The sequence below is a fragment of the Lactuca saligna genome, chromosome 5, assembly GCF_052625555.1.
Source record: "Lactuca saligna cultivar CGN05327 chromosome 5, ASM5262555v1, whole genome shotgun sequence".
In the NCBI taxonomy this organism is placed as follows: Eukaryota; Viridiplantae; Streptophyta; class Magnoliopsida; order Asterales; family Asteraceae; genus Lactuca; species Lactuca saligna.
In genome coordinates, this window is record NC_136421.1 from 197,566,648 (window position 1) to 197,593,101 (window position 26,454).

The window sequence follows — 26,454 nt, forward strand, 5'->3', positions numbered from 1 at the left end:
TAAATCTAATACAGTAACTACAAATAGTTTTGGTGTGTATTATTCAAGTATCATCTTCTAGGAGCACTACATTTTGTCGCATGAGTTATTTAAGTATATGTTTTATGATAAAATGTTGAGATTTGAGTCTTATCTTACTAATTAAAGTAGATAAATGCATTTATTCTAGAAAATAATGGTACTCTGACACTAAAAAAGTTCACATGTACTTAATGGTTAACATTTTATTTATGACATGTATCAACTATAACTAGTTCATTTGGGCATGTATATGTATGTTGAACATTTTATGTATGACATGTATCGTTACAGAATGTAAATAATGCATGTACATAAGTGTGAATCAGTACAACCGATTGTGGGGGAACAATAAGAAAACGAGAGCAAATGAAACCGTTAATTCAATATTATAATCAACGTATCTTCGTCTCACTAACCTAAAATCAAAATAAACCATCTTTTCCTATGATATAAAACTTTCTGAATTGAAAGAACAATAGTATATAATAATTTGTACTTTCATGTATTAGAAATTATACATCATTCTGAATTCAAATGTGGACATCGAAAAGTAGGATTACCCTAGCTAGAATTAGTTGTTCTTTATATACACATATCTTTCTAAAAGTAGTCAAAATGATGATTACGGATTTGAAATGGTGCATCTCTTTCTTTCTTGCTCATTAGCTTGGGCACTACTACCCTATTCCTTACCTTCATCATCTCACTTGGGACCTCTGGGGGCCTAACTGACCTAATCAAGGCCCAATTAACACCCTTAAAGAATTCATGCCTTTTAATTTCATTTGAACCCTTCAAGCTTCCGATTCTCTTTTTAGGGTTTTTCACAAGCAACCTTGCAATAAGGTCTTGCACCTTAACCATTTCTTCATATTCTTTACTTGTACTCACACCAATTCTTGGAAAACTTAAGGGTTGCTTCAATATGTTGATTAGTGTCTTCTCGTTGTTCTCACCCTTAAAGGGTGTGATCCCATATAATAACTCGTACAAGAAAACCCCTAGGGTCCACCAGTCGACGGCACCACCGTGGCCCTGGCCTGAGATCACTTCTGGGGCCAGGTACTCGTGGGTCCCGACGAATGACTTGGATCTTGCATGTAGGGGTTCTGCAACTAACTCAGTATTATACTCTTGAGACTCGGCTTTTTCGGTGATTGTGGTAGTGGAGTGAGTGTTTTTGGTTTTCCGACGTAATGAGAAACATGAAGAGAGGACAGGTTGGATTTGGATGACACAAGAGGGTGTTGAGCATTTTAGGTCATGATCATCATCTTCATGGTCAGTTTGTTTCGATGTGTCAGGTTTGGATCGAATAAGTTTAGGGACAACATCACATTTGAGTGAGAGATCAAAATCGGAAAGCATTATGTGACCATCCTCTCTTACAAGAACATTTTCGGGCTTGAGATCTCGATAAACTATGCCCATCATGTGAAGATATTCTAAGGCTAATAGTGTTTCGGCAACATAAAACCTACAATTATTTAATAAACAAACGTTAATTACTTCAATAATCAAATAATTACAAGGTAGTTTTTTTTGCAAACTAATTAGAGAAGCAAAATCAAAGATATTCGTTTGACATTATATAAACTAAAATAAAATATAATTTTTGGACATTGACGTAAATACAAACTAGTTATTTTTACTAATAATTAACTACATATTTATTCCTTAAAAAAGCACACTTAAACAAATTAAAAGGAATATGATGATAAATGCACTCTTTTCAAAATACTTTCTCCTTAATTTAAAAATGTAATTCAATGGTTATTTATCTTATTAAATATCAAAATTTTAAATTCTGAAATAATGTGTATAAAGTTATAAAGTCATAAAAATATAAAAGCATACAACTTCTTCCTCGAAAACGAAGTAAATACAAAATTTTGTTTTTATTGTATTTCAAAATAAAGACATCATTTTCTTCTGAAATAAAAGCTTATCAATTTACTTTTTGAGTGGTTCATGGTTCATCAATAATATCGATTGAAACTTTACAACCTTAACCTACGGATTTAAAGTGTTTTCAAATTAATAATCATATAACAAAAATAAAAAAATGCGACAGTTTACTTACTTAGCTGACGAAATACTGAAACACTTAGCCGGTTGTCGTTGACGGGCGGCATGCAAGTCGCCGCCGGGACAAAACTCCATCACCAAACACGAGTAATGCGAAGCATCAAACTCTGCATACAACGTCGGCAGAAACGGGTGATCCAAACCAGCAAGAATCTCCTTCTCCATCTCCGCCCTCTGCAACTTCTTCCTTATCGCCAACGCCTCCCTATCAACCACCTTCATCGCATAAAAACTGCTCGGTAAACCAACCACCGGGTTCCGGATCTGACACAGGTACACGTTCCCTATGTCACCGGAACCAACTCGTTTCAAGATCTTAAAGTGGTCCAAACTCACCCGACCACCCTTCTCCGCCCGCAGCCTCTTCATGGCCTCCCATGCTGCTTGGTTTGCTTTGTGTGGTTTGTGGGAAGGGTCGCCGGAGATTGAGCTACGGCGGCTGCCAAAACTGACGTTGCTCATCCAGCTCCGGCTGGAATCTGGGACGGTAATCGATGAACAGCTGCTGTCGTAATCGGATTCATCTCTGGTTATGGTTGCCATGATGGCTAGAAGAAGAGGAGAAAGAAGAAGAAGAAAACTGAGCTTATATTTTGTTTTCACCTTCGGTCTTTATATATGTATATGCGTGGAGACAGGCTTTTTCAGAATAAAGGTTTTATTATTTCAATTATATTTACGACCGTAGTATTGACATTATTGGTAATTAGAGTACACAGGTTAATAGAGTTATAGATGAGTATAAAAGCATGGAGTCTAACTTAGGTTTTTAGACGAGAGTGATGTCATCAAAATGGATGGAAAGTTTTTGTATTGGCTTTGACCATGTTTTGTGCGGTTATATTTTCTTTTGATGATATTTTTTTATTTTAGACTAAAACTAAAATTTTATTAAATTGAAAAAGGCTAAAAATAAAAGAAATGCATTTGAAATTAAGAGCATATATATATATATATATATATATATATATATATATATATATATATATATATATATATATATATATATATATATATATATATATATATATATATATATAGGTGGGTTCAATTGAGAAATATAAAAAATGTTGAAAATTTGAGAATCATTCTTAGTCACTCATATAATTAGCCTCTAAACATAAATGACACGGTGGCAAACTTGTAAATATCATATAATAACCTTCAATCACAAATACGAACAGTTGAAATTCATTCGTTTTTTACTCTTTCAATCCAACTTTCAATTTTGTTTGAATACGAACATATCTTCAACATCTACGATTAATTATACTCCCAGCATTATTAGAACAATATCATCAATAATCAACAAAAAATTCAATTCGTATCATTCATTCAACATCGTTAATCAAATAAAACATCGAAATTAAGGTTAGAAAAAGATCAAATCATTTTTTGTTTGAAATTTTCATATATTTCTCTACTAATCTACTATTTTGTAAGATTTAAGTAGTCAAAGTATCATATTTATCACATTTTAAAAAAAATTAACTTGTATGCACTCCAACTGTTTGATGAAATGCATAAACTAAATTACCACGTTATATTCACATATGAATATGTTTTCTCACCTGAATCAATATGTGATTATTAAAACACAAAACAAATATGCAAGTCTGTATGTGATTTATATGTGAATAACATATAAAAATTATATATATTTCTGAAAACACATTGTAATATTCATATATGAATATACTGTGCAATATTCACATATGAATATACCAACTATTATTCATAAGTGAATATACGATCTAATATTCACAAGTGAATATACTATGTATTATTCCCATGTGATATACCATGTAATATTGTATAATATTCACATATGAAAATATCATATAATGTTCATAAGTGAATATATCATCTAACATTCACAAATGAATATACTATGTAATATGCACAAGTGAATGGATCGTCTAATATTTAAATAGGAATATATTATGTTTAGTATATGCTATATTCATATATGAATGATACTTAAATTGTAAAAAAAATTAATGTCACACCCCTGAACCAAACGGCGGAAACGTCCGAGGGCTGTTGTGACTCAATTGAATACCATTACATTGAATATACATGAAACATAACATCAATCATTACCATGCATTGAGATAGTACAACTGATAGAGTTTACACTTAGTACATTGTTTCAAACATTACATCCCCAAAAGTAAATTGTTCGATAATAGTTAAACAAACAACAAGTCGTCACTGAGTACATTTTTCCCTTGGTTTACTTGTTACCTGAGAATACAAGCGTTTTGAAAAACGTCAACATATGAAATGTTGGTGAGTTCATAAGTAATCTTTGAAATAAAATGTTTTGTATTGTTTTGAAAACCACCAGAAAATCCGATATTTTCTGAAAAAAGTATCGTATAAAAAGTGTGAAGATGCGTAAGTATGCTTGTTTGTTTCTATATATAAAAAAAATTTGGTTGTACTTGGTATGCATCTCGTAGTTGTATGTATTGAAAAACCCTAGGAAAACCCGATGTTTTCGTAATTCTTTGAATTACGCTTTTTGTGTGGTGTTGTATCGTTGCGACATGTGAAGTCAATGATTCCAGGTGACATTGAATTAAATGTGCATTGTGAATTGTTATAAACACACGTTAATAGAAACGACTAGTTTACAACCATACTAACGATTCCCTTAGGAGTCGTCCGTACTATTCACTTAATCCAACCACCCTGATTTCTTGTAGCCCCACAACTGAGGAAAAAAGAGGGCACGAAGACCTCAATAATTCCATAAGTCGTTCAAGGATATAGTGAATGCGAAGGGCCCTTGGCCTGTCCCACATTTTTGTGAATTCTCGACTTTACTAGCCGTACCAAAGGACCCTTGGGGCCCAATAGCCTAAAAGCCATTGAAAGTCCTTTTACGCGGAGTTAGGTCATGTAAGGCCCAACAATCATGTAAGTTGTCTTTGGGCCTAAAGATCAGATCATTGGGCTAGCTAGGCCTAACAAGCAAGATTTGAAACTTTTGGGCCCAAAGATGGTGTATCGACGTCTGTGTATTCCCACGCATGTATTTACTTCCCGAAATTTCGGCGTATGTATTGAATATCGTCGTGTTAGTAGTTTCGGATTCGTTATTGATTCGAGATCGAATCAATTCGTTTAGTAACGATTTTTGGTGTTGATGGTGTGTTAGGTTTTGTCGGTAGTCGTGGTATCAGTGTTTTATTTCAACGGATTTATTGTTTAACTTTGGAGTTTTTTCTGTTTGCAGCCCCTTTCTTTTATGAGTTTACACTTTTAACCCTTTGAATAAAAGAATTTCCAATTTAGTCCTTAGACCATTTTTCTTAACATTTTAATATCAAAACTTGTTAAAATGGTATTTTTCAGCTCATATTTATTTGAAAACAGTTTTAGTCCCTTAAAATGAAGTTTTCTCGGTTAAATCCTCATTTTTCGCAACTTTTACACTTTTGGCCCAAAATAGAAAATTTTTGCATCTTTGGTCCTTTTTAAATATGAAAAGTGTTTTTAACCCTTGAAATGGACTTTGAGCACTAGTAGTCCCCTGTTTTATAGAAAAATACATTTTCAGCCCTTCAAATTTGAAAATCTCGCATATTGGACCTTATTGGGCCGAAAATCCATTTTTTGCCCATTATGCTTAATATTTTGCATTTTAACCCATCAAAAGAATATATTTCCATAAAATACCTTATTGAAACTGTTTTGGCATATTTCAACCATCAGAATTGCTAGTTTGTCATTTTGGGCCCTTATGTTTTATATTTTTGACATTTTGAGTCCAAAAATGGGTTGTTGGCCCAAAGAAGTTCATATTAACCATCTTGGTTATTTTTCTAGAAATGATTTATATGTATTAATATAATTTATTCTAATATCATATAACTTGATGCAAATCTCGGTTTTAAGGGCTTTTTTACTAGATCCAACATCACAATCACATAAAAACACAAATATAAACATAGAAATCACACAAAGCATACATATACACATAGATCTACACATTTGCTTGTATCCCCCCCTATAAAACTTGTAAAACCGAAATGTAGGGAGTATGAAGCTCACCTTTGGGAGTGGTTTCAGTTTTGGAGAAGAGATGGAAGAAAATGAGATGATTTTCGGCCTAAGCAACCTTTCCTTGGAAGATCACGAGTTTGGGAGCTTCTAAGGTGCAAGATCATGATTTTTTATGAGTTAAGAAGATATGTTTGATAAATCAAGGAACTTAGATCATAGATTTACTTATAAACTTACCTTAGATGATGATTATTGTGGAAAATCTCTTTGGAATGCTCTTAAGTCTCGAAAATTTGGTGAAGAGAGGTGAGGGTGTTCCTTGAGAGAGTTTGATAAACAAAAGTGATTGAAGTGTGTGTGTAGGTGAACTCTCGGCCGAGAACAAAGAAGAAGAGGAGAGAGGGAGTTGAGGTGACAATTCTAGATGCATGTTGGTCCATGCATGGAGGCATGTGAGGTATAAGTGAGGTGACACTTCTCAAGTCAACTCTTCACTCTTGGATTTGGGCTTTGGGCTGAGATTTGGAAAGAAAAAGGAGAGTATTGGGCTTTAACGCCCCTAAGCCCATATTACAGTTAGGTTGGGTGATTTTTAGCCCTATAAAATATAAGTGTGATTTTTTTATGCTTTATTAGGCTAGATTAGGTTAATTATGGTCCATAATAGTTCATAATATTTAATTTATTTCCTTCTAGGCCCAATATGGCCCAAAACGTTGAAATAAATGAAAGTGGGTCTAATTAGAGCCCATTTAAAGGTTTTAAGCCCATGATAGTCAAATTGGAAGCTTATTGGTCCATTGGGCCCAATAAGGAAGTCCTAGTCTAAAATAGACCTAAACAAGAACTTCTAGGGTTCCCAATTGCTTGTTGACTATTTGTAGTGCTTTTATAAAGTGTTATTGAAAATTTGTTGCCATGAAGTAAGCATCTTACATGCTCTTAATTTTTTTGATTCAACATTTTACTTGAGTGTTGTGATTACAAGACACAAAATTTCTAGTTGTAACATCATCCCCCCGTTAGAGGGAATTTCGTCCTGAAATTCTGTTTGAAAGCTAGATTTGAGAATGCTAGAATAGGTGAGGGTACTTTTGCTTCATTTGGTCTTCGCGTTCCCACGTGAATTCTGGCCCACGCTTTGCGTTCCACCGTACTTTCACGATCGGGATGCGACTTTGCTTAGTACGCTTCACCTCCCTGTCCATGATTTCAACCGGTTCTTCAACGAACAGGAGATTCTCGTTGATTTCGATCTCGTCAAGGGGAATGACGAGTGTTTCATTCGACAGGCACTTCTTTAAATTGGAGACATGGAACACGGGGTGTAAATTGTTTAGCTCTACGGGTAGCTGCAGTTTGTATGCCATTGGACCTATTCGGGCGACGACTTCGAAAGGTCCAATGTACCGTGGGTTCAGTTTTCCCCGCTTCCCAAAACGAATAACTCCTTTCCAGGGTGAGACTTTTAACAGTACTCGATCCCCGACCTGAAATTCTAAGGGCTTTCGTCGTTTATCGGTGTAGCTCTTTTGTCGGTCGCGCGATGCTTGTAATCGAGCTCTGATTTGAATGATCTTTTCTGTGGTTTCACGAATGATCTCCGGTCCTGTTAGAGCCTTGTCCGTTGCGAGTGTTTTTGCTAGCTGGGTATCGCCCACCTCAGCCCAACATAACGGTGATCTACACTTACGCCCGTATAGTGCTTCAAAAGGGGCGACCTTGATGCTCGAATGGTAGCTGTTGTTATACGAGAATTCGACTAAAGGTAAATGGGTGTCCCAAGACTTCCCAAAGTCTATCACACATGCGCGAAGCATGTCTTCAAGCGTTTGAATGGTTCGTTCACTTCGACCATCCGTTTGTAGATGATAAGCGGTGCTCATGTCGAGGTGAGTTCCTAGTGCTTTCTGGAGTGATTGCCAAAAACGTGAAGTGAACCTACTGTCTCTATCCGAGATAATAGACACTGGTACTCCATGGAGTCTCACGATTTCTCGAATGTATAAGCGTGTCAATCTCTCCATCTTGTAGGATTCTCTTATTGGCAGAAAATGGGCAGATTTCGTCAGTCGGTCGACTATTACCCATATGGTGTCTAGTCCATCCGAAGTCTTCGGTAGCTTGGTCACGAAATCCATAGAAATCCCTTCCCATTTCCACTCAGGGATTACCGGTTGCTGCAATAACCCTGAGGGCTTCTGGTACTCCACCTTTACCTTGGCACAAGTAAGGCACTTACTAACATAGGTGGCAATCTCCGCCTTCATGTTAGGCCACCAATAGTGTTGTTTAACATCCAAATACATCTTGTCCGAACCAGGATGGATGGAGTATCGCGTCTTGTGGGCTTCCTTCATGACTATCTCCCTAAATCCTCCGAGTTTAGGGACCCAAATACGGTTCATGAAGTAGTATACTTCGTCTTCTTTTACCTCCAAATTCTTCTCCATTCCGCGTAGTGATTTGCTTGCTCTGTTTTCCGTTTTCATGGCCTCCGACTGGGCTACCCCAATCTGAGTGGTCAAGTGGGATTGGATGGTTATTGAGAGGGTTTTCGCATGACGATTAGAGTACTCCTTCCGGCTCAATGCGTCAGCTACCACGTTGGCCTTGCCTGGGTGATACTTGATTTCACACTCGTAATCGTTTAATAATTCAAACCATCTTCGTTGCCTCATGTTCAACTCATTCTGGTTCAAGATGTGCTAAAGACTTTTGTGGTCCGTGAAGATGGTGCACCTTGTACCATAAAGGTAATGCCTCCAAATCTTCAGAGCAATGACCATGCTCCTAATTCCAGATCATGGGTTGTATAATTTGCTTCGTGCATATTTAGTTGGCGGGATGCGTAAGCTATCACCCTTCCACGTTGCATGAGAACGCAACCTAAACCCTGATTTGACGCGTCACAGTAGACTATGAAGTCTGTCGTTCCCTCCGGTAGAGATAGTACCGGGGCGCTACAGAGGGCTTGCTTCAGGGTTCGGAACGCCACCTCTTGCTTGTCTGTTCATTTGAATGGTACGCCTTTTTGCGTAAGTGAGGTAAGTGGCTTGGCGATTTTTGAGAAGGATCATAGTTTTTATTCATTAGTGAATAACGAATATACTGTAGTATGCACTCCAACTGTTTGATGAAATGCATAAACTAAATTACCACGTTATATTCACATTTGAATATGTTTTCTCACCTGAATCAATATGTGATTATTAAAACACAAAACAAATATGCAAATATGTATGTGATTTATATGTGAATAACATATAAAAATTATATATATTTCCGAAAACACATTGTAATATTCATATATGAATATACTGTGCAATATTCACATATGAATATACCAACTATTATTCATAAGTGAATATACGATATAATATTCACAAGTGAATATACTATGTATTATTCCCATGTGATATACCATGTAATATTATATAATATTCACATATGAAAATATCCTATAATGTTCATAAGTGAATATATCATCTAACATTCACAAATGAATATACTATGTAATATTCACAAGTGAATGGATCATCTAATATTTAAATAGGAATATATTATGTTTAGTATATCAATATGGATGTCTATTTGTAATATTCACAAGTGAATGGATCGTCTAATATTTAAATAGGAATATATTATTTTTAGTATATCAATATGTTTAGTATATCAATACGAATATACTGTAGTAAAAACCAGATTCATTTTTATTCACTTATGAATAACAATAGTTGAAAATATAAAATTTTTATTTTATCTTAAAACTATATCAATATGGATGTCTATTTGTAGAGAATAAAAAATCATGAATTTTGGTATATTTAAAATCATTTTTTGATAAAAGTAGTTTATTAAAAATTAAAAAAACGAAAAAACTATGTTTTTGTATATATTTCCGCCGGTACGTTCGAAGCTTTTGCGGCAAAAATAAATGATTGGCTGAGAATGATTCCCTCATTCTCAACTTTTTTTTTTTCTCAATTGAACCTTCCTCTCTCTATGTATATATATATATATATATATATATATATATATATATATATATATATATATATATATATATATATAAGTTTATATTAAATGGCCTAATTCTGTGATACATGAGACGCAATACTAACCACTAATTTTGTAGATAAAATATTATTTTTGTCATTTATATTTTCAAAAATAAAAATAAAAAAATACCAAAAAATAATAAATAAATAAATAAATGCATTTTTTATATTTTAGTAGAATATAAGAATATTTTACATATCTGACAAATCTAGTAGAATATTCTAACAATCTAAAACTCATTTTAAAATAGTTATTGAGTAATATTCTATTTAAATATTTCACATATTTAAAAAAAACGGTAATTTTTATTTTATTTAGGTAATTGGAATGACAAAAATAATAATTAAAAAAAAAATTTCGGATTTTTCTTTTTATTTTACATTTTAAAATTATTTTTAGATTTGGTTTATCGATCTTGTAAAATTAGCGTGCTCTCAAATGAACTTGAATATATATATATATATATATATATATATATATATATATATATATATATATATATATATATATATATATGTATATATATAGAGAGAGAGAGAGAGATTCACGATTATGTTTGTTAAAAATTATTTGTAACGGGTAAACAAAAAGTTGGAAAGTCTAAGTTTTAAGTTTTATAAATTCTACTTAAAATGATTTTTAAATTACGAAAATTTTATTTTATAAATGAAAGCTTTAAATTTAAAACTCTAGATATGTTTTTTTACTTGTATTTCAAGCCTGTTTTATAACTTAAATATAAAGCTTTTTAAAAGAAGCTCGTCCACAAATAAAATTTATATGTATTTCCATATCTATATCTATGGGTGTTATTCTATGGGATCCAAATAAATCAAATTTTGAATAAGACTAATTTGAGAAATCAAAATCTGGACCGATTAAACCGATAAGGGTGTAGTTCGGTTCGGGTATTAATCGGTCTGGATCTGTTATTATTCTGATAAACCGAATGAAATTTACAATATGATTAACGATCGAATAGAACAAAAAAAACTCAAAAAGAACCAAATAAACCATACTGTTTGATATGTTTTTTAAACTTAAGCGGTTGTTTAATTATTTATGATATTAAAAATATAATAAAATATATTTTCAGATGTATTAAATTATTTCTATCGTTGGGTTTCACTACTTTTAAAATAATATTTTTATTTTATTTTTTAATATACTATTATACTATGGTTAAAATGTTAACTCTTACTAATTCATTTATATAAAAAAAAAATCATGATTGATTATAGGTAACTATAAATAATATGTATCCAAATCTTGGGATATAGTTTTGATAGCAATATATTAAACACCAAACATTAAACACTAAAAAATCCATATATAGGTATATAAATTAAACATTAAATACTAAACACCCAAACTAAAATATGAATCTTATGTTTTTAACCATATCTAAAATAACATTTACCAAATACGAATTAAGTTATCAGGAATATTAATTGGTTGTTTTCTCTTCCCACCTTCAGTGTTTATTGCCTCTTTCCAACGTTTTTGTGACCTCATTGTCTTTTAAAATTTCATCAATGTTGTCCACCTTGAATTGACATTGATATTATGTCGGTTTTTACCTTGAATTTCTCGAGAAATCTAATCATAGCTCTACAAATATTAAAATATTCTTCTATGGGAGACAAAATATTTCGAACATATGCATGATCTATTACAATCAAGTAAATGTTAATTTAAAAAAAAAAAACAACTTTAATACGTCATGTTCAGTTGCATGTATCTCACTGAATATTCAACCAAAAAATGCATGTAAACTGTGTAAACAGTAGTTTAAATCGTAAACTACAAGTTGGAAAAAGTATGGCAAATTGGACAAATAAAAAACACGCTATGATAGTTCAAAGTTGCCCTAGAATTCTACAAACATTCTGAAAAAGAAAACCCAGCTTCAATATTCCTTGTTTAGGGACTGTATATTATTTAATATATAACCAAAAATTTCATATAAACTATGTAAAAATGTGTTAAATTGTGAACTACAAGCTGGAAAAAAAATCAAGTAAATGAGACAAATAAGAAATTATGCAAACATGATGAAATCTAATAATAATAATAATAATAATAATAATAATAATAATAATAATAATAATAATAATAATAATAAACAGATAGCTTATTCAGGTCTGGTTCCTTTAGAACCGATTAAGCATTTCTGGAAGGGTTTTCTAAGTTACAAATACAATTAATCAAACATAACTTACACATCGGAATTTTACATAAAAAATTATGGGTACATGAAACATAGAATTCTATAACTTTTCTCATAATAGCAACATACTCTGAAAAACCTAAACTAATCTATGTAAATCGAAAATCACAAAGAAAGAAACACATAACTTTTGCTATACTTGAATATAACAAAAACTTTTAAGAACCATTCTTTGGAAAGCTAGCCCCAATAATATGGAAGCCTCTAATGTGTCACACCCAAACACTAGGAAAATCGAGGATTGAAAATAAGAAAGAGAGGACAAAGGAGAAAATTGGTTTCTTTATGTAAAGAAGAGGGATTGATTTTGGATTAGGGTTAGGACCCTTTATATAGCTGCAAGATAACCTTAAAATCCTATATTTGAATAATAAAATAATAATAGTATTTTATTCCTATTCAAATATAATTTCCTTATCTGATTCATGAGGCTTCTGGAACCTTCCAAAGCCTCTCAAAACGTCCATAAGCTGGAAGGTTCTAGAATTTGTCTTCCTTATTCAACTATTGAACTATTGCAATTCAATCATTGCACATTTTTATTAATTCTAATTAACCCATAATTAATTCGGTTAGTTCTTCATTAATTATTACTATTTATAATTAATATATTAGTCATATAATATCTTATTTAATCTTTTAGCATCCAAGATATTTCTCGTTTATCAGGGCAACCCAAAAAAGACTTTAACTTTATTCACTAAGATTCTATCAATTTAGTTAAGACCTTAGACACGTTAATCCAATAGTCTCCTTCTTAGATAAGCCGTCAACTACAATTGCAAATATATATTTTCAATAACCAATAAAGAGTGCATTCCAAAACCACTGCTAAACTCTGATTAAAACAGATGTCAATGCTAAGATAAATGATCAACTGTTCCTTCGTTCTACAACATATCATATAGATATGGATCATAGGTACAAATCAATCTCATAGTCTAAGATTTTGTTTTTAGATTTTCGATTTATGACCACTGAATTCAGACTACTAATTCAACACATCAATTTAGTCTGGGCTCGGTCAAGCATTTCAGATGTCTACAACAAATTATCGAGGGGACCAGAGATACCGTTTTTCCTTTTAAGACAAAAGAAACAGATAAAATTTGACTAAATAATTTTACCTTTTACTTATCTTGTCACACATGGAATTACATTTTATAACATCCAATTACGAATGCGTTGATGCAAAAAGATGTACATCAGACTTGCAAACTATGACTTATATATCTCCGTTTAAAGAAAAGAAAATATTATCATCTGAGAATTACTCATGATTGAATCCATGACGTAATCTTTAAGCGCAAGTTTAACCAATACTCAAAATACCCATTTTCTAAGTACTCAAAAATAGTACAACAATTCCTATGTAAAGTCTCATCACCATAGACAATCTACAAATACGCAACGACAATCTTAAATCAATACTTACTCCCAAAAGTATGACTGACTATGGCACTTCGAATAAATTAATATTCATGAAGTAACACACAAAATGAAACAAAATAATAAACTAAGTGTATAAATTTTTTTATATATAATTTCCTATTATCTAATCACCACACAATTACACATTTATTGATTGTATAAATGTTTCGGGGTAGTCGACTCAATAACTAAACTTGTCCACATTTCTCATGCGAATGCTCTTAGCATGCATATCATGTTTTCCTTGGTTATCACTATTATAAACGAATCATCGAAAATATATTCACTTCACAAATAGATCTTCATCCTCAACCCTATTCTTGGATGTAGGGGATTTTCCTCCTTCTATGAGTTGACCTTATGTGACCTTAAGAATCATTAGTCAACACGATTGCACTTTCATATAATATATATAATGGCAATTTGTTACTCAAAACAACTCCAAGGTCAACTATGAAGCTTTCTAGTATGGGTACACTCCTTAGATGCTTCACTTACACTAAAGTAATTCGACTCATATTATTGAGTCTACCACCATCTCCTACATGAAACCTTTCATGTTACCGTACTACAATTTAGATGGAATGTCTATTTAGACCATGGCTTAGAGTCATTTGTAAATTTCATATCACTATAATGAATCATGGTCTAAACTATCTACAAGTAACCATTCTTTAGTATCTTTCAATACCTCAGAATGTTCTTGACAATTTTTTGGCGATTTAGTTGATTCAATTTCTGATACAATCTCATGATGCTCAAAACATCTAAGACATCAGAATAAGCACAATTCATAGCATTCGTGATCGATCCTATATCTAATGCATATAGGAATCGACTCATCCTATCATTTTCACGACTAGTACAAAAGATCTTTTAAGATTCACTCAACTCCTTGCTACGAAGCATAAAAACCATCCCTTTGGAATTTTCCATACTGAAACCTTTACAACATATTGTGCTTTAATTGAGTCATATTACACATTTTTTTTTATATTTCCAAATCTTAAGACTAAGTATCAATTCCGATTTCCTATGTCCATCATAGCGAAACAATTCTTGAGCTTTTACACTTTACAACTCATAGACAATGTTTCCTATGAGTATTATGGTCATCAATATGTAATACTAAGAAGACAATGACACTTCCACTAGCTTTGACATGTACTTAAAACCCATATAGACTTCTAGAAAGACAACATTCTTTGACTTTCTCATGGAAGAAGAAATTGCTTAGTACACGATGCTTGCTTAAATCTTTGTATAAACCTTTCAAGCTTACACACCCTATTACGATACTTTGTATGTTCAATAATTTCAGGATTATCACACACCCCATTAAAGTTTCATGTTAATGGAAAGATCGTTTCAACATCCAACTTACCATATCTTATAATCAAAGAAGGAAACAATGGTAACAAATAACCAAATAGACCATTTCTCAGCTATTGGTAAAAATGTTACCTTATAATCAATTTCTTGAGTCTGAGCAAAACTCTTTTCCACCATACTATCCTTCACATTAAAGATCTAATCGCAACCTACTCTTATAAGATTGTGCTTTGGATCAACCAATCCCATACTTGGTTATCCTTCATGGACTGAATTTCGCTATCCTTATACTCTTCTAATGGCATCCAAAAGGGTCCCCTATTGCTTCCTAGTAGCTTATTAGACTATTATTTTATCACTAATTCAACGTATTTCATTCCACTATTAAATGAAACCCATAAAACTTAGGAGGTGCTTTGTGACATCCCCATTTTCTCAGCTAGAAAAGACCGATTTAGTTTATGCTTTTAAAATAAAATCAGAGTAATCTCTCCAATAAAAATATGCAGAATTCGTCCAAAAACAAAATATGATAAAAAAAATATATATATCAAATCATTTCTTAAATAAATGTATTTTTCATTTTATGACAAAATTCGGGATTTCCACATCGATACAGACCAAAAGCATAAACAATATATTATAGACCTTACAACAGTTATTTACATCTACTTGCCTACAATCCAAAAATCCCTCGTCTTCATCAAACTATGTTCTGCATCCACTACCTATAATATAGAAAGCTGCTGGGTTAGGCTTGGGAGCCTATTGAGCATATAGGGTTTTCAACCCACAAATAATAAATTTATTAATTTCATCAACGAACAATAAATTTATTAATTTCATTAACCAACAATAACCCTGATCACCCATTCTCATTATCCTCACTTTACATCCCTAAACACCTATCACATGGGACCTAGCCTAAGGATCATCATTTGGATGGACTTTAGTGGTAAGGGAATTCGTCAGCCATTTATGTTCATAAGGCAACCATGAGGGGGATGGAGTACATCTGGTGAACACTTAATTCAAAAACACCTATAGGTTGCGAGCCTGCCAACGCTCTACTGGATTGTCTAGAATAGACCATGGTCGTCATCTATACTCCACAAGATGACTGGAACAACAAAAACATTGAGGTCTCTCATCATTTTAACACACATCAACTATTTCATCTACCCATGTTATACCCAACATATTTGTATATAAAAATACATATATAGTTAAATCATTCTAAACATGTATAAAAACTTCATTAAACATCCATCTCAAATAAACAAACAATATTTATACACATAGCACGTATTTTATAGAAAATACTTCATATCTACGCGTAAGATGAAAGTGACTACACACTCACCTGATAAGACGGTGATTGGACAACACTTCGTCCCTTAAAACAATATTTTTCGATAGAACCGAGATGTTTGCTCAAAAACCAAGCTTCACGTGGACAGAGTTTCGACTTGAAAATTCTTTTTCTTGGGGTCTTCGGGGCTTTCTGATGATGCTAGGATGGTATTTTAGGTTTAGGGGTATTTAGTGTCACATCAAGGAAAGTAGAGGGTGAGAGATGTGAAAATTGTAAAAAAAAAAAAAAAATCGGCTAGCTTCGATCGCTATTTATAGTGGTTGGAGTCTGGTATTATGTTGGGCTTAATTTTCCTAGTTTGCGGGGCATACTACCTCATCAACACTACGTTGGGCGTACATTGAGTACGTTGGGCGTACGAAGGGATCATCTCGTACGCGTCAAATCGGCGAACACGTGTGCACCATGTAATAGAGTAGGGCTACGTGGCCAATTTCAGACAGTGAACACAATAGTACGTTGGGCATACATATCTTGTACGTTAGGCATACATATATATATATATATATATATATATATATATATATATATATATATATATATATATATATATATATATATATATATATATATATGCTAAGCTTACCTCTAGGTACGCATGGCGTTCTTCCAGCTTCGAAGTTTGTGCAAGAAACTTCAAAAATTCATATCTTTTGAATACTTGATCTATTTTTTACGTTCTTTATATCCACGTGTAGGTGAAATTATGTTCTACAACTTTCGTTTCGACTCTGTCGGCTAATTCTGATTTTATTTTTAAAGTTATATTTTCACAGGACGGGACAGGAAAAGTCCGTTAAAAATTCATAACTTCTTCATCCGATGTCCGATTTCGTCTGTCTTTTTACCATTGAACTACTATCAACAATATCTTTGATTCTCGTTTAGGTTGTGTTGGCTAAAAATCGCTCGATCTAAAATTTGAGTTTCGGGCTGCATACTGTTATACCAAATCTTAAAAAATTCATACTTCCTCATACAAAGTCAGATTTAGACATTCTTTTTATGCACGGTCTCGGTTTGACGTGAACTAAAACTTTCATTTAGATTGGTAAGGCTAAAAAGCACTTTATCGTAAACTCACTTTTTACGTCACACAGCGTCGTGCCGGTTCTGTCGCGAGACCTCGACAGGTCATAACTTCTTCGTTATAACTCGGATTTCCATATTCTTTATATCTCATGAATCCTTATTTCAACCGCTAAAACTTTCTTCATAGATATCGGGTTTATTTAACATTTATTTTCGATGCTTATTTTTATCCTTAATTTATCAAATCATAATAATTAAGTATAAGCACATAATACTCAAATAACACACCTTTATTACTTCAAAACAAGTTAGAAATGTCGACCTAGACTATTATATCATCATTAATGCCTAGCCTAGAAACACGTGCAGTACAACTATATGCCCTTTAAGATGATTCCGTCCTCGGAATCATACATCAACAAAAAAAATGCGGATAGCAGTTCATCATTTTACTCCGTTTCCCAGGTGAGATTTAGCTCATTCGTATGTTTCCATCACACAAGCACTAAATCGACCATCTTGCGTGTTAACTTCTTAGTCTTATGGTGAATAATTGACCATGGTTCTTCAATTAACGTCTTCCTTTCATAAAACTTTAATTCAGAGATTGGAATGATGTCGAGAACTTCTCCCATGAACTTCCTTAAATAACACACGTGGAAAGTGTTATGAATACCATCTAGTTCTTCTGGTAGTTCTAGCTTGTAAGCTTGGTTCCCAATCCTCTGAAGAACTTTAAACGGTCTAATAAACCTTGGAATCAACTTTCCTCTTTTACCAAATCTTATAAGTCCCTTCCACGTCGAGACTTTAAGTAAAACCGAATCTCCAACTTCGAATGTTATTAGTTGTCTTTTCTTATCAGCATAGCTCTTTTGACGATCTTGAGATGCTAACATCCTTTTCCTAATCACTTTCAGCTTTTCAGCAATCTGTTGGACTATCTCGGGTCCCATAAACTGCTTTTCTCAAGCTTCAAGCCAACATTACGGCATTTGACACTTTTGCCAATACAAAGCTTGATAAGGTGTCATCTTGATGATCGAGTGGAAACTATTATTATTGGAAAATTTTACCAAAGGTAAATTTTCATCCCAATTACCTTGGAGTTCTAGGGTACACACTATTAGCATATCCTCTAGTGTTTGAATCGTTCATTTGCTCTGACCATCTATTTGCGGATGGTAAGCTGTACTTAAACACAATTTCGTACCCAGTTCTCCTTGTAGACTTCTCCAAAACTTTGACGTGAAATGACTATCATGATTTGATACAATTGTTAAAGGAACACCATGAAGTTTTACTATCCCTTCATGTAAGAATTTGCAAGTTTATCCATATACCATCTTTCATTAGCTGCTATGAAGTGTGCACTTTTAGTAAATCGATCAACGACCACCCAAATCATGTCGTGACTGTTTTCGTTCTAGGCAGTTTAGTTACAAAATCCATGGTGATGTCTTCACATTTACCCATGTATACATGTAAAGGTTCTAAACTCCCATACGGTTTCTGATGTTGTGCCTTAACCCTCACGCAAGTCACACACTCGGCCATATAATTTCCAACATCGAGCTTCATCGTCGGCCACCAGTAGTAGGGTTTTATATCCCTATACATTTTTGTGCTGTCGAGATGAATTGAGTACATGGTTTTGTGAGCTTCCTCCATCAAAAGATCTATTATTCCTCCCATTTTAGGTACCCAAATCCTATCTTGAAATACCTTCAGTCCTTGACCATTTATATCGAACACTAACGTTTTGCCCAAACATTCTTCTTTTCGGTCCTTTTTCTCTACAACTTCTTCTTGAGCTTTCTTGATGCTTTCTACAATCATTGAGACAACTTTGATTCTTAATACTCTTGGCCTTTTCTTTTCAAGGCTCACTTTTCTGGTTAAAGCATCAGCTACAACTTTTGCTTTACGAGGGTGGTAAAGTATTTCACAGACGTAATCCTTAAAGCAACTCTAGTCAGTATTGTTGTCTGATATTCAATTCCTTCTGATTAAAGAGATACTGAAGACTCTTATGAGCAGTGAAAAGTTTGCACTTTTTACCATAAAGATAATGCCTCCATATCTTTACGGCGAACACTACCACTGCCAACTCCAGATCATTAGTGGGGTAGTTCGTTTCATGTTCTATCAATTGTCTCGATGCATAGGCTATCACCTTATCCCTTTGGGTCAAAACACAACCTAACCCAACTCCAGATGCATCGCTATAAACTGCGAAGTCTTCAACTCCTTTAGGTAAAGAAAGAATCGGTGCTTCACATAATTTCTTCTTTAACTTCTCAAAGGATTCCTTATGCTTCTCATTCCAAGTATAAGTAGTTCCTTTGTGGGTTAAAGTTGTCAGTGGAGCAGCTATCGAAGAAAATCCTTGGATAAATCTTCGTTAATATCCGGCTAATCCCAGAAAGCTTCGGATCTCCGTGGGACTCTTTGGTTTTTCCCACTTTATTATAGTTTCAATCTTAGTTGGGTCAACCATAATCCCTTCTTAGTTAACCACACGACCCAAAAATTGGACTTCTTGAATCCAAAAATCACATTTGGAGAACTTTACATATAGCTTCTCCTTTTTCAGAACTTCTAACACATCTCGCAGATGCTTTTCATGCTCCTGTTTGCTTTTTTAATAAATCAAAATATCATTTATGAACACTATCACGGATTTATCGAGGAATGGTTTGCAAACCCTGTTCATCAAATCCATGAATGTTGCTGGAGCATTGGTTAGTCCAAATGACATAACTAAGAACTTGTAGTGTCCGTATCTTGTTCTGAATGCAGTCTTCTCAATATCCTGCTCTCTTACCTTTAGTTGATGATGTCCTGACCTAAGATCGATCTTCGAGAAATAACTCGAACCTTGCGACTGATCGAATAGGTCATCAATCATTGGTAATGGGTACTTGTTCTTTATTGTTGCCTTGTTCAACTCTCTATAATCTATGCACATTCTCATGCTCCCATGTTTCTTCTTTACGAATAACACCGGAGCTCCCCAGGGTGATGAACTAGGTCTAATGAAACCGTTGTCCAACAACTCCTGAAGTTGTTTCATAAACTTCTTCATCTCTGTTGGTGCTAGTCGATATGGTGCTTTTGCTATTGGGGTTGTTCCTAGTAACAAGTCTATTCTAAACTCCACTTATCTATCAGGGGGCAATCTAAGAAGATTTTCAGGAAAGACTTCCAGATAGTCACACATATCTAGTATATTTTTCATTTCCTTTGTATCCTTCTTGTCATCTATCACAAACGCCAAGTATGAGGTGCATCCTTTATTCAAACATTTTCTAGCTTTTATCAGGGAAATGATTCCATAATTCACTTTGCGCTTATCTCTGTTCACCATATATGACTCTTTTCCAGGCAGGTTTACCTTCACTATCTTTTTCTTGCACAATATTTCGACATCATTGGCGCTAAGCTAATCCATCCCCAGAACGATGTCGAAACCATTCAACTCAATGGGTAAAAGCTCCTCATGTAATTCTTATATGTTTAAGTCGATGACAATGTTCTTAATACAATCGGTAACATGTATGAATTTTCCACTAGCAACTTCTACAATTAGGGCATCATCAAGTTTTTCTATAGGCAATGCTAGTCTTTCACCAAATTTATGTGATATAAAGGAGTAATTCGCTTTAGAATCAAATAATAAATAAGTAGGCAATCCATTTACAAGAAAGGTACCTGAAGCGACATCTGCTGCATCCTTTGCGGCTTCCAATGGCATCTGAAAAGCTCTGGATTTTGGCTTTAATGGGATATTGGGCCTTGCTGCCTCTTTGTTCTTCGGTCAATTCTTAGCAATGTGCCCTTCTTCATTGCATCCATACCACACCCTTTTTTTGGATGTTCACTCGTTGGCGTAGTGCCCTGGCTTTCCACATTTATAACAAGTGACTTCTCCATCACATTTCCCAGAGTGCTTCTTCTTGCACTTCTCACACCATTTCACTTCTGCTCCTCCTCCAAATTTCCTCGAACCAGACTTTGAGAACTTGCTCTTCTTGTTGGAACCTAAAGTTCCTTCAAACTTTCTATTCTTGCCAACTTCAACCTTGCAAGCGGCTCTTCCCTTGATCATATCTTCAACAGACTTGGAAGCCCAGATAGATGCCTCCAGAGTAAGTGCCTGACACACTGGCACTGCATACTCCTATAGAAGTCCCTTTGTGTACCTACCAATTTTTGTCATCTCATCTAGGACATTATGCAAAGTAAACTCCATTTTGTCTGTGAAGTTATTGGTGTATTCATCAATGGACATGCTACCCTTCTTTAGTGTCAGAAATTGGTTCTCTAGCTCAAGAAGATTTTGGGCCGAGCAATACTTGCACTTGAATTGCACCAAGAACTCTACCCAAGTCAGTTGCAGTGGCTCATTAAGGGTTAGGGTCTTCCCCAGAGTATTCTACCAACGAACAACACCACTTCTGAACTGACGCACTGTGTCACACCCCAAAACCTGAACGGCGGAATCCTTCGGGGGTGGAGGACGTCATGTATAATATCACAACAACGCAAAGTAGTAAACAAGCAACAACATATACATTGGGTTAATACTATAATTTCATACAAGTCTGTTCTGTCAAGTTATATAGAAACCAAAAAGTACATCAAAATAAAATAGGAGTCTTGAACAAGCTCCATCTTCTCAAAAACGTGGCACCGGTAACTGTCTACTGGTGACCTGAGAATACAAGTTACTTTGAAAGCGAGTATCAGCTTTAAAGCTGGTGAGATCATAAGTATATTAGTTTCTGAGTTTGTATGAAAGCATTTGTAAGATGTTTGTAAGATGTAATGTATAAGTTTTGTAAAGTTTGTATTTGTTTGAACTATCCTAGAAAACCCTATGTTTCCTACTAAGAGTATCCTTCTACCAAGGCATCTAGTAACTGTGTGTCTCTTGTAAGAGTGTGTATTTTCCCAAATCCGACTATCATTAACCAAAAATATAGTTTTTACATTACCGTGCATCATGTGAATGTTCACGAAGTGAATGTAAAGGGAAAAATATTATAGTACTGTAGTGTTGTATTAAGTAACTACTGTTGTACTAACTACCTTAAACCAATTTTTATTTAAAGTACCATGTGATCGGCCTGTACCCTGCTACTGACTCAATAGTAAAACGACAATGTAAGACACCGTAAAAAAAATGACATTTGGCACCCGTAGACTAGCAAGTCCTATTGTAGCGAGCAACAAGGTGTAGGATAGTCAATCTAGTATAGATCTATACGCAAACTCATACGCTCCCCATTTAAGGAGATTTTGGATACAAAAACGGTCATGGCAGGTAGTGCCATGACCCGTTTAATGGCTCACATAACTGAATGTAATGTATATGTAATCTATGTGCTAGCTGTATTGTGTGTTCTTTCTCTGTGTAGCCTGTATATTTGTTTCTCATCATTATGTATTATGTTTATTTCTCAGCACTATGTATTATGTTTGATTCTCATCACTATAAGTTATGACTCATGTATGAACTGAATCTTTGTATGATTCATTGTTCTAGTATTAGTATTAGTAAAACCCTAAACTACTCCTATTGTAGTTTACTAGTAATATAACTTGTACGTATGAACATAGGAGTATACCCCTGCTACCCAGGGTATTGAATTTTCTGGAAGAACCTTGATGACTATATATGTACACATGATATATAACTAATAGTCAAACGACCTTCGCACGGATACCTGATATCCTACCAGACCACATCCCAACGGGGAAAAGGAAACAAGGCGGGTTAGCCTTCCTAAGTCCTTCAAACATTACTTATATAACTATACATATCTAGGCATACAATTGACAATATAAAAGTATAAAATTAGTTTCGTAAAAGTATTTGATATGTAAAAGAGTTTTTAAGACAGTTTGAAGTAAAACAGTTTGAAAGTAAGAGATTCACTTGTTGATAGTTATTAATCACATGTGATTGAGATAATAACTTTCATAACTTTACTTGTATTCCCCCTATAAAATTATTTATAAACATTTAAAAACATTTAAAAGGTTAATTAAGGGGTATGAACTCACCTGTAGTGAGTGGTACTAATGAACTAAAGATGTAGGATTGCTAGGTGTCAAGTGAAGTCTTGAACACACTCTATGATCCTAGTTAACATATAAAATCACATATATGTATCAAATTAGCCTTTAAAAAACTAATAACTAAATTTAAGACACCCTAGGACATGCTAAACACCTTATACAAGTGTTATAAGTCCCAATCATTACATCTAAGTGTTGTAGGGAAAGGCTAGTGTGTTTGAGGTTCAAGGAAAACTCCATTAGTGAGTTTACGGTTTTGTGGTCACAAACAAAAGAGTTTACGGTCGTAAAATCTTGAGTTTACTACCATAAGCTCACACACTTTTGACCATTTGTTGTTTGAAGCCTTAAAAGTCCCTAGAAGCTTTTTCCTACTTGAAGTATGTGACTAAGGAAGGAACTAGGGCACCATTTCACTCCTATTTGGAGTTCACGGTTTCTAAACCATTTTCCTTTGAGTTTACTATTGTAAACTCATTAAGTTTATGGTATTTTGGGGGTTTTCAAGTCCTTAGCTCGTCAAAGAATGGAACCATGCTAGTTACTAAGGCATAGGAAGGAAATTGTGTCATTTATACATGCTTTGGGGTGTTTACGGTTTTGGGAGCTCCCCAAACCATAAACACATATAAATGGAAGATTTTTGTGCCTTTTCATGTGATAAACACATCAAGGAAGGATCTATACATGTCCCCAAGGCATTGTGAAGGACTAAGGCACCTTAGGGCACCCTTTGGCACCTTACTTGGTGTTTACGGTTTTGGGAGCTTCCAAAACCATGAACACCTTGTTCTTGGTGTTCTTGGGACATTTTCTTGATGTAAAAATGCATAAGAATCTTTATAAGACTCTAGGATAGAATTACTTATTATATGGAAGCTTGAAATGAGCTAAAAGTCCAAGAACACTAGTGTGTGTTCTTGGTGTTCTTGGTGTTTTGGAAATCTACTCAAAACATGAAATTTGATGGATTAAAAGATGTATAATCACTAGTTGTTACGATATAACAACAAATCAAGCCAAGAAGTACTTACGTTCTCGGGAAATCGGGTGAAAGACGGGATGGTTGTTTAGAGTGTTTGGAGTTCTCTCTTGAGGTTGCAAGTAAGATGTGTGGTAATTTGGGGAGTAAACTCATGCTTATGGGATGAGTTTACGGTTTTTGGAAGAAATTTTGGCCCAAACATGAAAGTTTGGCCGTGAATTCCTTAACTACATGGTACTTGTGGTTTTTAAATTTCAAGACTCGAGGCGACACTTCCTTTCACCCATTCGTTTAAACATTAATTAATAAAATAATCAAACAAACCTTAAATTTGCTATAAACAAATAAAAATGAACTTGACTTATAACTTGAAGTGATTAACTTTAGGGTTTGACCGAATGAAAATTTCGGGTTGTCACATCATCCCCCCGTTAAAGGGAATTTCATCCTGAAATTAAAGTTTAAGAAATTAAGTTATTACAAATAACTAAGTAAAAAGATAAGGATATTTCAGTTTCATCTGATCCTCTCGCTCCCAAGTGAATTTAGGTCCCCGCTTGGCGTTCCAGCGAACCTTCACTATCGGGATACGACATTGTTTCGTTTGCTTGACCCCTCGGTCCATGATCTCTACTGGTTCTTCCACGAAGTTGAGGCTCTCGTTGATCTCGATCTCGTCAAGTAGGATTACAAGAGTCTCTTTGGACAGACACTTTTTCAAGTTCGATATGTGGAAGGTAGAATGTAAGTTACTGAGTTCGCACGGTAAGTTTAGTTTGTAAGCTACAGGGTTGTTTCTTGCAAGAATCTCAAAAGGCCCAATGTACCTTGGATTTAGCTTTCCACGCCTTTTGAAGCATATCAAGCCCTTCCATGGTGAGACCTTCAATAGAACATGGTCACCCACCTAGAATTCCAACGGTTTCCTACGTTTATCAGCGTAGCTTTTCTGTCGGTCTCTGGAGGCTTTCAATCGTTCACGGATCTGAACGATCTTCTCCGTCATTTCCCGTATGATCTCCAGACCTGTGAGAGTGTTTTCAGGAATTCATCCTTTAGCTAACTGGGTATCACCCACCTCAGCCCAACCCAGAGGGGATCTGCACTTTTGGCCATAGAGGGCCTCGAATGGAGCATCCTTTATGCTCGTGTGATAACTGTTGTTGTAGAAAAACTCGACAAGGGGTAAATTGATGGGTTTTTGGTCATATAAACATCCTATGTGCTCATACAAACCCTAATGCTTGGATCTAGGTTTCTCTATTGTACATGCAAGTTATCCAAGACTATAAACCCTAATTCTAGCATACAAGTAATCATATTAACATGAGAATAGGTTTAAGATGTTACCTTGATTGTTATGTAACAATAACAATCCCAAATCTCCTTGTATTGACTTTAGAAAGCTTAGAGTCACAAATGTCACTCCTCTACTGGTTCAGAAACACCATAAGCAAGAGGATGAAGAGGAGAGAGGATAGAGGCTGCCCAAAACCATCTACAAACCCTAGAGAAGTCTTAGCCACGTTTTTGGGTTATAAGGGGTCTTTATATAGTAAGGCTATTAGGGTTATCTAACAAGGAAACCCTAAATTGGATGCTTAAGCCCTAAGCAACCCATGGAGCCCTTTCCTCAACGCCTTGGACGATTTCATATGGGTTTCCCCATAGAATTCGACCACCTTATAATATAAGGCAATCCATGGCCCAAATTGCAATTATCTTATAATTAGAATTCCAGTCCCTTAAGTTTAATTAATCTCTTTTAGTCACAAAACTAATTACCAATTAATTATT

The 26,454-nt window shown here is 34.3% G+C and overlaps 1 protein-coding gene across 1 annotated transcript; it reads right to left on the minus strand.

Moving 5' to 3' along the window:
• Positions 1–500: 500 nt before the first annotated feature.
• PID2 (AGC (cAMP-dependent, cGMP-dependent and protein kinase C) kinase family protein) lies at positions 501–2,750 on the minus strand. Its single transcript, XM_078958160.1, has 2 exons — positions 2,105–2,750; positions 501–1,498 (listed from the first exon to the last, which is right to left on the minus strand). Exons 1-2 carry the CDS (start codon positions 2,650–2,652, stop codon positions 622–624), a joined length of 1,425 nt encoding a protein of 474 aa, XP_078814286.1. The 5' UTR covers positions 2,653–2,750; the 3' UTR covers positions 501–621.
• Between the last annotated feature and the right edge of the window lie 23,704 nt (positions 2,751–26,454).

Bases quoted from the DNA above. Each gene is read 5' to 3' on its own strand.
- PID2 (XM_078958160.1), bottom strand. From the start codon at position 2,652: ATGGCAACCATAACCAGAGATGAATCCGATTACGACAGCAGCTGTTCA. The intron at 1,499-2,104 runs GTAAGTAAACTG...AAATAATTGTAG, and splicing joins TTCAGTATTTCGTCAGCTAA to GTTTTATGTTGCCGAAACAC.